The sequence below is a fragment of the Equus quagga genome, chromosome 10, assembly GCF_021613505.1.
Source record: "Equus quagga isolate Etosha38 chromosome 10, UCLA_HA_Equagga_1.0, whole genome shotgun sequence".
Classification (NCBI taxonomy): Eukaryota; Metazoa; Chordata; class Mammalia; order Perissodactyla; family Equidae; genus Equus; species Equus quagga.
The window spans coordinates 109450510-109466473 of NC_060276.1; the positions used below are offsets into that span (position 1 = coordinate 109450510).

Below are 15964 nucleotides of genomic sequence, written 5' to 3' on the forward strand. Positions count from 1 at the left end.
AGATTCACCCTGAGCTAACATCTGTGCCACTCCGCCTCTATTTTGCTTTGTTGTTGTTTTTAAAGATTTTATTTTTCCTTTTTCTCCCCAAAGCCCCCTGGTACACAGTTGTGTATTTTTAGTTGTGGGTCCTTCTGGTTGTGGCATGCGGGATGCCGCCTCAGCGTGGCCTGATGAGCGGTACCATGTCTGCGCCCGGGATCTGAACCTGTGAAACCCTGGGCTGCCGAAGCGGAGCGCGCGAACTTAATCGCTTGGCCACAGGGCCCGCGCCTCAATTGTTTTAATAAGTGAAGAGAAATAGTGGAGGGAAACCAATACTCAGGGCTGTAATGTGTTATAGGGAATGTAAGGAAGAAAAACTTCAGAAAGTACCATGAGACACCTTTCCATTGTGACAAAGTTATCAACCACTGACCTTTCAATGAAGTGTCATCCACACCTCCGTGGGTCTCCTCTGCTCTGCTGTTATCAGAGGCACTTTTGGCTGAAATACCTGAAGCAGTATTTTCCTGCTCGGAACATTTTTCAGGGCATGAATTTGCAGTTGATATCTCTGCTTTGTAGCTGATATTCCCAGGCACTTTGTCATGGTGGCGGCTCATCCCCAGTTGATGTTTAAGTTGATTGCTTATGTCTGTGGCTCTAGTTGGGGAGTTTGACTGAGATGTGAGCACATCCACAGACTCAGGGTGTGCAACTTCCTCCCGATCTACAGAGGATGCCTTCTGGACCTGTGCCAGGGCTCCATCTGGACCAGCTTCATATTGGAGTATTTTGCCATCCAAGTCATTTGGGCGGGCAGCAGAGACCCTCTGAAATCCTTCTGTGGGAGAGTCACCATTTTTGCATGGTGTGTTTTCTGGAATAGGCTCACTCTCCATGTGTATTTGGTCTTTTGTGACACTTGAATCTAGAAGATTGCTGCCAGCTGAGGTTACTGTTTCTGGATCACAATGATTCTTCACATCAAAAGTACAGTTTTTTTCTAACTGTAGTTTATCTGGTCCCATTTCCACTGCAGAGGAGTCTAAAAAGGACAGTATGGTGTCTTCAGTGGAGTACTGACGTGATAGTGATTTCTTAGCCATATGTGGCCTAATCTTACCTGGAGACAGGGCAGCCATTGTGAGAGTGCTTTCCTCTAAGTAGGGGAGATCTGTATTGTTGCCTTCTTTTTGCTTAACTTCTTCAGACTTACTGATGGACCTAAGGTTAACAGATTTCAGGACTGTCGGTGTAATTGCAAGGGACGGTGGAGGATTTGACCTCAGTGTGTCTCCTACTGTGTTCTGCTTATTATGACTAAAAACATGCAATGGGTGACGGTGGTGGAATGGTTTATTCAAGACGTTATGAAGAGCACTTAGGTCAAGATGGGTAGGAGGTATAATTGGAAGTTCAAGATCTTTACTCAGTGATAGAGCTCCATCTTTTAAAGAGGGTTGCTGTAGTGAGGATTTCCTTTCTGGGACTTTCGGTTTTCTTTTGCTACCTCCAGGAGACAATGGACCAGAAAAGAAAGCTGTAGGGAAAGAGGATGTTGGCGTTTCAGACTGGCTTGAGTAGCCACTTGATGGAGATGCCAAGCCAGCCAGCTTTTCTGGTGAAGCCAGTTTAAACTCATTGTCAACAGAAGGAAGGGATGGGGTGGTGGCTCTTGATTCTGACTGGGATGTTTGGGATTCAGAGCTCTCTGGAGATTTGATGCATTCGATAACTGTGGTACCCGTAGCAGTGCTTGAATTAGATAAAGATCTGTAAGGATCATTTGTTTTCAAGTCATTTAGAAGCCAGAGGTCTGCATAGTGAGTTGATTCAGCACCTTCATCTTTGAATGGTGGAATATCTGAAGTGTCTAACTGAGGTTCCTTAATACCATGTTCACTCTGGTTCATCCAAGAAGGTTCCTGCTTGGTGGGAAGACTGGCATTTTCCATCCGAGAAGGCGTGTTGGAGAAATCAAGAGGCAGCTTCATTTCCCTGGAACTATGAGGCGGGAGCTGGCCACTGCTTATCTTTGGTTCTTTCTTCTCAGAAATGTCTGCATTTCCATCGGACTTCCTCAGCGATGAGCTACGTTTTGGTGGGGTCGGCTTTGCCTTTGGTTTCCTGAAAGAGATGCTTGGTCTCCCTTGCTTCCTGTGGTCTAAGTAGTCCTGCCAGGCACAGTCCAGAAGAGTAGGAGGGATCCCAATGCCCTGGCCATTCTCTGGGCCCAGGGCTGCATAGTGACAGACATAACTCTTACTACCTTTGAGACCACAGTCAAAGTGCATGGAGGTGTAGTATCCTTCTGTGTCCACCGAAAAGTGAGAGCTAGTGTCTGCTTTGTCTGATGGAGACTTTTCCAGAAAGCTGTCGTAAGTGGCCATGCTCGTGAAGCTAGGGCAGCCCAGGCTGTCTGCCTTGGGGCGCTCAGGACTAAAATCCTGGCGACAGGAGGCATCATGATGGTGATGTAGATAATTCCACTCACTGTCACTTGTGTTGCTATTGTTGGGGTCATCCAGCAGATCTGCCACAGTGGAGGTAAAGGAGTTTGCCTGGTGGCCTCTCACTTTATCCAGATGGTCATTGTACTGTTCTGTCACAAAGACACTGGTGTCCTCATTAGCATGAGGAGCTGTGTTTAGTGACAACTCTGAGTCACAGTGCGAAGAGCCAGTGAGGGGAGGAGAAGCTGCAGGAGGGATTGTCTCTGAGGTCTGTGAGGGGCATGTGGAGCTGCTCCCACTCCAGTTGCCACTGGATGACTGGTGCTCGTCCTTCTGGTCCATGTGGCTGCTGAGGAGGACACCAGCTGTGGAGATGCAGTGGATGGGGCTCCCAAAGGTGTCTGAGTTGGAGGAGATGTCACAGCTGCCAGAGTCGGCAGCCATTCGGGACAGACGTGACCTCCCTCTCTCACTTAACTTGTGCTGGGGGCTGTGAAGATGTTGCGAACAGGACAGGCCCAAAGCAGGCTGATGTTCCTGTGCACTTGGACTGCTGGGAGCCTCGCTGCAATCATTAGAGGTTCTTTCTCGGTCGCCCACAAAAGGCTCCCCCTCTTCATATGCTGAGGGTTTAGCACCAACTTTAGGCTCAGCATCCCCACCTCTATTGCCCTCCCGGGGAAGGCTCCGAGATCTTGTGCGGCTGCTCACTGCAGTAGTAAACATGGTGTCGCCTTTGTCTGCCAATGCAGAAATGTTGCCAGCGGAATGAGAAAGGGAAGCTGCAATGCTTTGACCCCTCTGAGCTCTGATTCTCCTTCTGGATGGAGCAGCAATCAGAATATCCTCAGTTTGGCACTCTGAGTCTCTGGTTCCAGACCTCCTATTGGCAGGGTTGGAAGGGTCTGGATTTGTGTGCACAATCACATTCCTTTCCCTGGCCACGGGCGATTCATCAGAATCTAGGGCACATGGAAAGCACAGATATTTTTTACATCAGCAGACTAACAGACATTCTGAGAGATGCTCACAAATCTGAGTGCTGGCCTGTTGGAGTTTTTTCTCACAGAAAAAAATTAGCATAGAAAGTTAAGAGAAAGTTAAAATGCTTTGGAGAATCTCTCTCCCTCTGCCTTTCTGTCTCTGTCTCTTTCTCTCTATACACACACACAAAACACACACACACACACACACACTATATATGTATGCATGTGTGTATGTAGACTAAGAGAAGATATGCTTTTCGATCTTTTGTGAATTCTCTCTCTCTTCACTATCAAATTACTGTGCCCCAATAAGAGACTACGATATTTTTTAACTAAAGTACATTTTATCTTCTTGGCCACTATTCATTTTTATTTTGTAATATAAACATAACAAAATAAGAATCATAGAATTAATTATAAGAAATAAAAATCTTATTTACAAGAGATGCTACAATAATAATAATAATAAACCATAGGAAGAGATATCCTAATGACATGGAACAGAAAAAACAGGAAAAAAATGTCACCAAGGGTATCATATTATCCATATTCAATATTTAATTGAGTATGCTTGAAATTTACCTTTTAAAATAGTGCTATAAAAGTATACCTTTATTTGAATAAGGTATACTTTTCTAAAAGATTCTTTTATTGACTCTTCTTAGTTTTTATTCATAATTTCAACCTTAATAATTTTTTTTAAAATAGCAAAATATTACATTTTAGCTATAAGACCTGAACATATATGCCTAAATCCATAAGATCAAACCTTCACAGTCAAGAATAGAGATTTAAAAAGTAATACCACCTGGCTTGCTGAACATAAAACAAGTACACCCCATTTCAAAACCTCTACAAGTTACAACATTGACTATTTCTAAGGAAGCTGGTTGAAGGCCGGCTTCTATTTCATCTCCTTATAGTTAGCACCCGACAGAATGTTAACCGTTAACAGTTTTATACCACACCTATTTCTTGTTGGACTCTTCTGGGGATACCCGAGATGGTTTTCCTCCTCCTCAGTTTTCGTCTCCGCTGTAGTACGGATTGTGAATGAACAAGAGAGCAGCGTATACTAGCCTCTCTGTCAAAACCAACTCCTGCAACCCACAAATAGGTCTCATTAGCCTTTAGAAATGGCAAACAAATTTTCATTTGCTTGGAACACAGTGATATTTATTGATTGGAAGTAAAGGAAGAGTTTGGATTAAGCCTGTGAACAAATATAAGGGAGCCCTTATTCAGCTCTTATTTAAATTATGCTGCAGTACATTAAGCTTTACTTCTAAATGCAGCTCTCCACAGCAGCTTACACTGCCAAAAGTAACAAGCAAAGAAGGAAAATCAAAAGAAAGAGGAGAGAAAAATAACATCAAAGAATCCCTGTCACACAGAAATGGCTCCTTAAGGACTTCCAACCTTTAGTTACTACTATTTACCGGTCTACTTCTGGGCTCTCTGAAGCTGATATCTTTGCATAGTAGATCCGTAGCCAAGATGTTAATCTGAATTAGTTCAGCTAACATATCCTTACCCATTTCTTCATTAAAAGCATCTTTGTGAGTTTTTTTCCCCCTCTACCCACTATGCCCAAACCCTCCACACACACACACACACACACACACACACACACACACACGCTTGCTGTGAGGAAAAAGCCTAGAGATTTGTTTTTTAAATCATCATGTAACTCTGTCTACTTTCTAAATTGGACATTTTTTGGTTTAGCGCCAGTGTCTTATCAATATAAAATAAAAATACAAGATAGTTTCCAGCTCTGCACTTCAGTGGATCTACCTTCTGTATCACCTCTAAATAAAGCTGGAATCCCCAGTCTTTATGTGTGTCTGTTTGCTTTTGTACATACAGGGGGCAAACCATGATGCTTGTTAGTTTCTCCCCATAATTACGTTATTGACCCACTACACGCAGCCCGATCAAAACTAGAACATTGCGGGAGGAGGTGAGGAACTCAAATTCCTTTCTGGCACAGGCACGCACCATGGATTTTTCAGAGCGAGCTTTGCCTCAGAAAGCCATGATTAAAAAAGAGCTTTGGAAGCTGGTTGCCTCATCATTTATCCTGATTGGTAAGCATGGGGCAGGATGGCATGTTAAACCTTGGTTCAGCTATATAATGAAGCAGTTTGAGTTCTGCTTAGCATCACAGTGACAACAGTTGCTAGAACTCACTTTGAAAAATCTATGAGATACTACATGATGAATGATTACAAAATTATCGGAGAATTTGTACTAATGGAATTTTCCTTTCTTAGTTCCAACCAAAAATTAAAATCCTTCACTCTAATCGTAATAATCATGGCATACAGACACTATGTGTTATATGGACATAATTAACAACTTTCTCATTAAAGCTCTTGAAATCAACGTATAATCTAGGCTTTAATCTGAGTCCCTGAAATAAAGCAGAAGGAAAGATCTTCCCTTTTCCTGAATCACAAGACCCATAATCAAAGAACTAAATTTGAAAACAAGATTTTACTTACAGTGCCATGAAGAAAGCAGGTGCTGCTAATAATCAGATGTTCCAAGAACTGAAAGTTAGTTTAAGGGATGCCAAAATGATCCATTTTGACAGCTGAACTCCCCTAATCCATCCCATTTAGATTACGTAGATCAGATAAAGTGCACATCCTTAGAACAATTTATCCTACAAGTTGAATAGGTCATCAGGAAAATTAACTCCCTGCTCACAATCAGCAGATCAACCAGCACTCCTTTTCTTCAGGAAGGAAATAATATTTATCCCAGATACCTCATCATCATTTGCTGCCACTTTATGTGAGAAAAATTTGAGTGTGGTTAATAATAGCTGTGTCCAAAATGCATCTCAAGCAACATGCAATCTTTGGTCACATGGTCCCAGGATGAAAATCAGTCATGATATGGCCATTTTGAAATTTCCAATATATAAATAAGTTAAAATATAACTATTAGAGATGTTTAAAGAAAGCCCAATGGATAGATCATTTAATTTGTATCTTTGAAAGTTAGAATATTTTATAACATTGTTTTACTTACAACTAAGATTACCAGATCCAATTCTGGAATTTACAATTGCTCCCAATAAAGTTTTCAAGAAAAGTCTGGAAAGGCTTGCATTCAATCTAGACTAATATTCAAACTCTCAGTACATAGGAGGAGGAAAACAGAGAGTGAACGGAAGACAGGCTTGCTGGGTTGAGAGTAGAATTCAGACTTTATCTATGAATCCATATATTTTTAGGTCAAAAATTCCTAAAATCAATGTGGAAGTCTAAGCAATCTTTTAAACAAGCCTACCTTCATCCAAGGAAGCATGAAAACAGATTTTATAGTTGGTCTACAGGATCATTACTTGCGGTTTTAGAAACCTGGGGTTTGCTGTTTCCTTTCTTGCAGTGCCTCGCATCATTATCATATGATTAATCACTGCCGCTTTCTCCATTATTTCAGTCAGCTATGGCCAAAGAGCTATTTGGTGACTTTTTTTTCAAAAAGAAAATGTCCATCATTTACATAACAAGTGGCCCAGCAGAACATATGCAAATTGATGTTCAAAACCTGACAAAAGCATATTGAGCATCATCTGGTTGTATTCCGATGAAAAAAGTATTACTTGCTTACAAATTGGTGTTCTTAACTGGTATGCCCAGCAGCACAGGTTTTAAACATATTTAATAGACAGAATACTCTGACCCAACTGCCCCTAAGAAAAGAACAGAACAATACCGGTGACATTGATGGGAATAATGCAAGAAGAAATCACTTGAGCATCTTGTTTCATCTTCTCCTCTGGCGTCGGGAGAGGTAGTGCTTTGCTCCAGTTGGTCTGCTTGTCCAGTGTGGAGGGGATATTGTGTACTGGGTTTTTCGGCCTCTGCCCTAACATGACATCTGTATCTTCATCCTCTGGGGGATGGGACTGCAAATGAAGTACATTCAGACTCAGCCATCATGGTTACACATAAGCACAGATATGAGGAATTTTATAGTTTAGTTAAGAAAAATGAAATCAGAAATAAGCTTTTAGGTCAAAGGAAGAATTCCTAGAAATAGTTAGTAGGCACAACTCATTGAAAGTTATAATTTCAATAGTCAAGCGACAGAAAAGGGAAAAAAAATGGGCTAAGTAAACATGCTTTTAAGGTCAAGTGGAATTAAGAGGAGAGACAAGGTAGCCAGAAATCCTCAAACTTAAAACTGAAGAAAAATGTGAGTCTCCAACCCAATGAAAGGTAGATCCACTTTCTGGATCTCCGTCTCGCCATAAATTCCTACTGAAAGTCTTGAGAGCTCTAGATGACTAGGAACAAAGGGAGAAGATGATTTAGATGCCTATGAAAAGGTTCGGCAAACATGCCAGAAAATCTGGAGTCAGGAGAGATTCCAGAACATATCACCTCAAGGACACGCCAACCTAATCTGAGAGGCCAGATTAAAACACAGGAGTCAATTTTACTGCAGGATTACGGTGTTTGTGAATAACGCTTTAAAAATGCAGTTTCGTCAACACTGTATGCACATGGAAAAGCAAAAGTGAAGAATCTGCCCCCACCAACTCTAGTGAAAAATACAAATGCTGTTACTGGGGAGAAAGATTCAAGTGGGCTTCTTTTTCAAATTCAGAAGAGTAAAACAGTCCTGGTTTATTTTCTTTCAGCTTTGCAGTATGAAGCTTTTCTTCCAGCTATGGAGAGGTCTTGACTTCTATATGACCTTTGAAAATTCTCCATCCAAACCTTTGATAGATATTAATATTTTCTAATTTTCATTTCAGAGCTGGGATCCTGGCCCAGATTATTAAAAAGTCTCCATCCCAATTTTGATTTCACGGTTGGGTTTCTAAACCAGATTACTAAAAGACCCAGTTTTTACCACTGAATCTACTTTTATTTCGTTCCATAGTTTGGAGGAAGGTAGGTGTTTGTATATAATAAATATTTTTTCCTCTTATTTCAGTTAAGTTTTAATAATAATTCTATCCTAAAATCAGGATCATTTAAAAAATTTTCTCATCCTCACATTTGGAAGCATCATGCCCTGTTGACTCAGAGGATTTCACATATTGTCAAATGAACTGTTCTCAAGTCCCCTTAAAGAGAAGATTCCAGAACCACTTGTTTAAACTAACCCCCAGCATTTTCTTACCTTGTCAGAGGTATCTGCAAAGCCCCCCAAACACCCAACAGGATATGATTCCCCCCCTTGAGAAAAATGTGTTCGCTATGAACGTTTTAGTAAAACATTGCAAACTTCTTTCTCTCTTCAGCTTTTGTGCAGATTCCCAGCGAAGTGAATAGCTCAAATAAAGTTGGAGCACAAAAGACTTTGTTTCCTAGGTAACTTCCAAAAAGAAAAAAAAGTTTGGTGCATGCAAAAAGAGAGACAGAAAGCGAGGGAGAGAGAGAGAGCAAGAGCCAGAGAGAAACCCCCACCACCAGAGCCACATTTTGTAGGCGATTCCTTCCTTGAATAACAATGGACTGGAAACAAAGAGAGAATAGTGACCTGACTACAGGCTCTGACCAGGAGCCAAAGGCACTTTTTATTTAATGGTGACAGGGACAATTGGCTGCCAGAGAATCCTTTTGTCCCGTTCCCTTTTTGTTTTTTGATTTGAGAAGCTGAACCTTTACAGTTCTGATAAATATAGGGCAAGTTGGAATTTCTTTCCTCCTAACTACAAAATCCAGGAGCGGCATTAGGTGATGCCCATCTTGAAGAGAGCTTTAAATGCAATTGGGGGGGGGGAGTAAGTGGGGAAAAAAGCCAACGGCATGGATGTCTACATTATATTTTATTTAATTCAAGTTAGGAAAATACCATTCTTTAAGTTGATTTAAAAGGAAACAGTTAGTTAGAAACAACAGAGTTTGCCATAAAGTTAAAAGAGAGAAGAAAGTGAAAGTGTCTGGGGAGATGGGATAGGGCTGTGACGGAATGTTCTGGGAACCAGTACCTTTCTACTCCATGGGGTCATGTGGCAACACTCAGTGGGGGAGGGCGAACGGGTGCTGTTAAACTATGAATATAAAATGCAAAAAAAGAAAAAATTAAAAACATGCACACAACACACAGTATACCCTGGTTAAGCCACATCTGTGATATTAATGAATGAATATACTGGGATAACTCCTTCCTTCCTTCTTTCCTTCCAAATGCGTCTTTATTTTATGAGAAGCAGCATAAATACAGTCGTGCCGCATAGTAATGTTTCAGTCAATGGCGGACCGCATATACAATGGTGGTCCCATAAGATTAGTACCACACAGCCTAGGTGTGTGGTATCCCCATTGTTAAGCAGCACGTGACTGTAGTGGTTAAGAGGACAGATTCTGGAGCTAGGCTGTCTGGGTTCAAATCCTGGTTCTACCACTTATTTGCTGTGTGACCAGGGGCAATTATTCAAGCTCTCTAAGTTCAGTTTCCTTATCTCTAAAATAGGGAGAAAATGGTATATACACTGCAGGGCTGTTTTGAGGATTAAATGAGTAAATATACGTAATAGACTCAGAAGAATCCTGGCACTTAATATGCTCTACATGTTGGTGTCAACTACTACTACTACTACTACTGCTATTATTATTATCCTTACCTTGTAGCTGGGAAATACCTGTGAAATTGTCTTTCCAATTTGTAACTTTCTATCTTTTAGATCCCAATCCCATTTGCTAATTTGGGAAAGATTGAATTATTTTCTTTCCTTAGAGTGAGTTTATTTCCCAGTGAACTACTTGGAAGAAAATTTCCTGTGTATAATTTCCTCCTTTGGACTGCTCAAAATTTGCCTCTTCTTTATATTCAGACTATATTTGAAGACAGGGCCGGTTTCACGGACGTGTGACCTGTGCAGTCATAGAGGTCCCCGCATTTAGAAGGACTCCACACTTGGTTTAATGCTGTCACTGTCTTGACATTCTTAGTTTTTCAGTAAGGGGCCCTGCATTTTCATTTGGCACTGGGCCCCACAAATTATGTAGCCAGTCCTGTTTGGAGAATAATCTGGTAACTAGAATCTCCTTTTCAGGATCTACTGAGAAGGATATTGAAACTCTTTTAAACTCTAAACCGTGTCAGCCTGGGATTCAATTAGGCCTCTATTACAGCTTTCCATGTAGCATTGCTTTAATGTAACATGAATTATGGCTGGATGTCTCTTTTTCACCTATTAGATTATGAATTTCTAGAGGTCAGGAGCCATATTTAACTTTCCTTTCAGTGTTCCATGGTGCCAGCAAAATGCCTCCTCACTGTAAGAGCTCAGCAAATTGTTTGTGCACTTGAATGATACCAGCTCTGTGTGCATTAACAGTGACAGGAAACCCAAATAAAGCAAGGGTCGTGCTCAAGATCTCAGGAGGAAGCAGACACCACAGAATCCCAGGGTATTTACCATCTTAGTGCCAATAGGTGAAAACATATAGAGGAAACCACAAGCAACACTTGGAGGCTCAGTACTGATGTATGCTGATTCTAGTTACTCTTCAGCCAATGACAGACAGGCATTTAGGGGGGAGCACTCAAGGTCTAATTCTATCCTAAGTTTCTCAATTTTGGCTAACAAGGTTGCTCATTAATTTTTAAGCAAAGCAAATGCCATCTCCTCAGACTCAGTTAACTTTGATCTAGATCTTATTTAAGACAAATGATTTTGTAGTGTCTTTGGCTCCCTCGCTGAAATTGATCATTTTAATAGATGTGGTGTATGTGGCCTGAGTTCACACACTAACCTGGCTGTCTCGTAAGAATCAGTCACAGATAGTGATGTGCAGGTCTCAAGTATGACACGGGGCTGTGCAAAATAGAAAACTCAGGGAAGCGGGAGGCAAAACCTACGTGGAAAAGGAACCTGTTTCCAAGAAACCAGACTTTGGTGTCTCATGAAAGGATTTCAAAAAATTACACAGCAGGAAGCTGCAGGGCAGAAAACCTATTAATGATATTAATATTAATATATTAATTTTGGTAGTTTGTCTTAAATCTCCTAAGTTATCTCTCCTATTGAATACTTTTTCCAGGAGTGAGGGATGAGTGGTTTTTCTTTTCATCTGTTTGATAACCACCCCTGTCCCATTAAACAAGCATGAGTTAACACCTGGAAATAACTAAGGATGGCAAATCCAGAGAGGGAGCTCAGACCATTCAGTTCTGGTCACCATAATTAAGTCAAAGTCTCCATGGGCTACACTCCACAGAAGAGTCCTTCTCAGCTAATCGGCATCTCCACTATTTTGATAGTAGCTCCTACCTCCAACTTATGAGGGCTGGAACTAGGTACTCTTGAGCTTGTATGTAGAAGGGTTGTGTTCTTTGGTTCTACCACCTAGACACAAGCACACAAGTCCCTGCAGATGACCTATTGATTTAGAGTATTTAAGTTCATAATGTTGTTCAAATGGGCTATGGTTTTATTTCTGCCATGAATTAGTAACTGCCTTAGTGTAGTGTTTTAAAGCATCCTCTTTCCTGAGTGTTTGGTCCAAGGAACTAAAATCATTTTGACTATTTCTGATTAGATTTTTATATGATGAATGTAATAATCAGTTCATAGAATTTTTTTTTCTAAATTATCTAAGAAATAAAACTTCGAGAGAACTCCTCCCTCAGAGCATCTCTGCATGACCCAGCATGCCACTCCTTAACAGGTATAGATAGATAAGGTTAGGAAAAGCTACATGCTGGTGAAGCTTGTATGAACTAAATTATTCTTTAAAGGCTCTATTTAAATGAATCCTATTGCTTATTCAGAGTACAGCTTATAAGGACAGGAGCCATTTTTTGTTCATAACTCTATTCCTACTGCCTCAGTAATACTTGATAAATATTTGCTGTACTGCTAGCATCCCCCCATAGGCCTGGCATAAGCAAACAAAAATCCTCTCTAAAGAAATAATATCAAATTATTTTCACATATAATTTTTCAGTACAACATCCAGCACAAAGTCAAAGCTAACAAGGCAAGGAAGATACAGGACAGCATGAGAAAGAAGCATCCAAAACAACAGACGATAGAAGCAGACCCATAGGGACTCTTGCTTTTGGAATTATCGCTCCATGCAGGAGTACAGTGAACAACCTTGACTTCCCCAGAATAAGTGTGTGGCAAGACTGTGAGACCACTCGTTCATTCATTCAAGGGCATTTCTTTGATGAGGTCAAAATCAGCCCCAGTGGAAACAAATTGTCAGATTAAAAATAATATCTCCCCCATGAGTTCACTATATAATTCTTTTGACTTTTCTATACTTTTGAAATTTTTCATAATAAAGTGTTGGAGAAAAATGCGAAAAAAATTTTCTCCTTCCTTTTCTAGTCTCCCATTCTGGCCCTCCTACCACTGATTTTGAAAGGCTTCAGACTCCAAGTCATACCATTTTAAAATCAGCTACCACCAGTCATGCCCATCTTGTCCCTGACAAAAGATGCTTCTTGGATGCTTTCACTCTATTTCTGTCCCTGCTGGCCCCATCACTTATACCCCCAAATCCTTTCCCTAGTTTCCCATGAAACTGCTTCAATAAAAGCTAGAGTTATACTTATGACTAGTGTTCAGAACAAGAAATAACAGACATTATACTCAAAAGCAGTCAAAGAAATTTCTTTGGTGAATAATGAAGGAATATTTTCTAAACCCTGATCTTTCTTGTGGGGTGTGTGTGAGAAAAGTTCATTTCTTCACTTTTGTGGCTATGAACAAGCATTTCTCTAAAGATCTCAAGATTTTCCCCAACCTTTCTCTTACTGCCAAAATAAAAAAAATAATCCCTCCATTCCATATTTTACTTTCTTTCTGATTTTATTTTATATGCTGATGGGGGCTTATTTTGCTTCAAAACTTTCCAAAAGACATCTGTTAAAATGTTGTGGGTATTCCAGCAGGAAATGTTTTGAAAAATTGGCTTTGGTTTGTGATCTAACTGATACCACATGGCATTTATAGAAGTCGACTTTCAGAGCTGATTTATTACTATCATGCTGTCTTAAACATGAGAAATATTTACTAGAGAATGGATGTGGTGGTACATCTGAATACAGGAATAAAACCTTAGAGTGAAGACGTCATGTCCATTGCAAGCCACACTGGCTTCCTAGTGAGGTGATCTGGGCTCTTATTCTCATTCTGCCCTGGGGCTTGTTTGTCCTTTGATCAAGTCCCTGCATTTCTGAACATATTATGGCCTATCTGTGAGATGGAGGGTACCTTGTCTGCCTCAAATTTTTTCTTCACTGGAGTGTGTGTAAGTGTGGTCCATAAATATGAAGTGCTTTGACCTTTCTGGAAGGCTTAAAGGAGTCCGGCAATACCTTCTTCACATACCACTCTTGCTGCTACAATTACAGAGTGCTTTTATTACGTTGAGATGGTCCTGAAGTCTCCTACTGGCTGGCACTATGCTCTTATCTTCCAAACATGTTTAATAACATCATTTTTAACTCATACCATGCTGCTCCCTTTCTTCTCTCCTCAACTCCAACTTTCACCAAAGTAAACAACCATGGGAAAACAGAATGATGAGGTACGTACGAGTTTAGGACACATCTTATGCTTTCTCTGTCCTAAGCCTTTCTTGCCTTTCCTGGTTTATCCTTTGTCACCACTCTCTCCCAGGCAGCCAGGGCCTCCATGCTCCCCCAGAGCCTGAATGCAGCATCCCCGAGTGCCCAAACCCTTCACACTGCTCTCTCAGCCAGCTGTACAGCTAGCAGGAAGCCTGCAGCACTCACATGAATGTGCTGAGAACTCCTAGTGATAAATCCAAAGGAATAAATCTCTGTAGCAGAATTCTAGACCATGGTTGGTAGGCCAGGAGGGATTTGGTGACAGGTACCTACTGGGTTCTTCTCCTTCTTTGAACCACTTTATGTATTAATATCTATTTAAAACAACAAAGTACATAAATATTCAGACTGGGAAAAATAGCCTTATCATTGATAGGTCTGATTTTCCAAATCATACACATATTTCTCTTCCCTGACAGATATTGCCACCACCACTTCCTCAGTTCTCCCGAGCACTTTGCAAAAGAAAATCTACAAAAGGCCAATAAGCACGTGCAGAGGTGCTCAACATCATTTCTCCTCAGGAAAATTCAAATGAAAAACATAGTGATATACTACTATATACTAGAGGGGCTGAAATTCAAAAGTTGAATAATACCAAGTGTTGACAAAGATGTGGTGCAACTAGAACTCTTATAAATTGCTGGTGGGAGTGTAAAATGGTTTAGCCACTTTAGAGATTGACAGGATCTAATGAACTTAAACATATGTCTACCCTTTAATTCCTTCTTAGGTGTATGGAGGTAAGAAAAATGAGTACGTCCACAAAAAACCTTGCACAGAAATATTTATAAATATTTTTATATATAGCAGCTTTATTCATAAAAGCTCCCCCAAAAATCCCACAAATAGAAACAACTCAAATAGCTACCAACAGCAGAATGGATGAAGAAATCATGGACAACTGTATTCATACAATGGAATACTACACAGTAATAAAAAAAGAACACACTATTGATACATGCAACATCTACCCTAACACAGTATGTGGAGCAAAAGAAGCCAGACGCAAAAGTGTAAGTGCTTGTCCCCTTTTGAATCCCATCTTGTTGATAGATTGATAGACGTTTTGGGTATAAGATCAGCCCCTAGTGAGCAGAGCTTGAATGGCAATGGCAATGGCAATGGCAATGGTGCAGTTTTACCCAAAAAGAGGCTTTCTGATAGACAGCGTGGAACTGCAAAGAATCGCCTTCCTTTTGATCTCAGCTGGGACTGAACGAAAATTCTTAGGGTGATGGAATGCACAATGATTTTATGTATTTTAAAGTTCAGGAACACTTTGTTTAATGGTGTTCTGTTAATGAAGCGATTTAAATGTGCAGAGCATAACAAAATTATATTTTGAGGCATGTGTGGAAATTAGTTGCCACGCGAATGGAAAAGAGGGCTCCAGGGAGGCCAGGGTGGCGGGGGGAGAACACTTCCTGCTTCTGCTCAGTTGTTTATTCACAGGAATTGCTCTGGACTGTCAAGAAAAACACAAAACACGGCCCACTGGACCATGATCACTGTGATGTTGATGCCAGCGAGTATCTTATTCATCCCCTGTGGCCAGCTTTGCCAATTAGTGGGGTCACTGCCAAAGGCCATTCAGCTCATCAATCCTCAAAGGTTGCTAGTACCAAATAAAAGACATGAGTGGGGAAAAGGCAGGCCAGGCTTTGAAGTGCAGGGAAGAAGGAGGCTTTGAACTCCTTCTTGCGCAAACAGCATAAATACCCTCACCCCATTCAGAGGAGCTGGCAGTGTGAGTCCCAGGATAGCCCAGAGGTGTGGGGAGAATTCCTCCCTCACCCTCCGCGCCTTGACCTCAGCTGGGGGTTCAGAGGCTTGCAGTAACTGAAGAGATGCTGCACGTTCGGTCTCACTCCAAGTGACGCTCTTCCCTCGTAACTCAGGTCAGATGCGGCAAAGGCTCAGTAGCGTCATGCTTGACCTTACCACAGCAAAGTTTTTAAAAATTTAAAAAGATAA

General features: G+C 40.9%; 1 protein-coding gene across 1 annotated transcript in view; it reads right to left on the bottom strand.

The window, feature by feature from the left end:
• The window catches only part of NHS (NHS actin remodeling regulator), a 375682-nt gene that overhangs the window by 45350 nt on the left and 314368 nt on the right, over positions 1–15964 (bottom strand). Inside the window, exons 4-7 of the mRNA XM_046672901.1 lie at positions 9387–9449; positions 7157–7349; positions 4393–4524; positions 235–3400 (exon numbers count right to left, since the gene is read on the bottom strand). Of these exons, the coding sequence (XP_046528857.1) occupies positions 235–3400; positions 4393–4524; positions 7157–7349; positions 9387–9449 (3554 nt within the window). The remainder of the gene's footprint in view (positions 1–234; positions 3401–4392; positions 4525–7156; positions 7350–9386; positions 9450–15964) is intronic.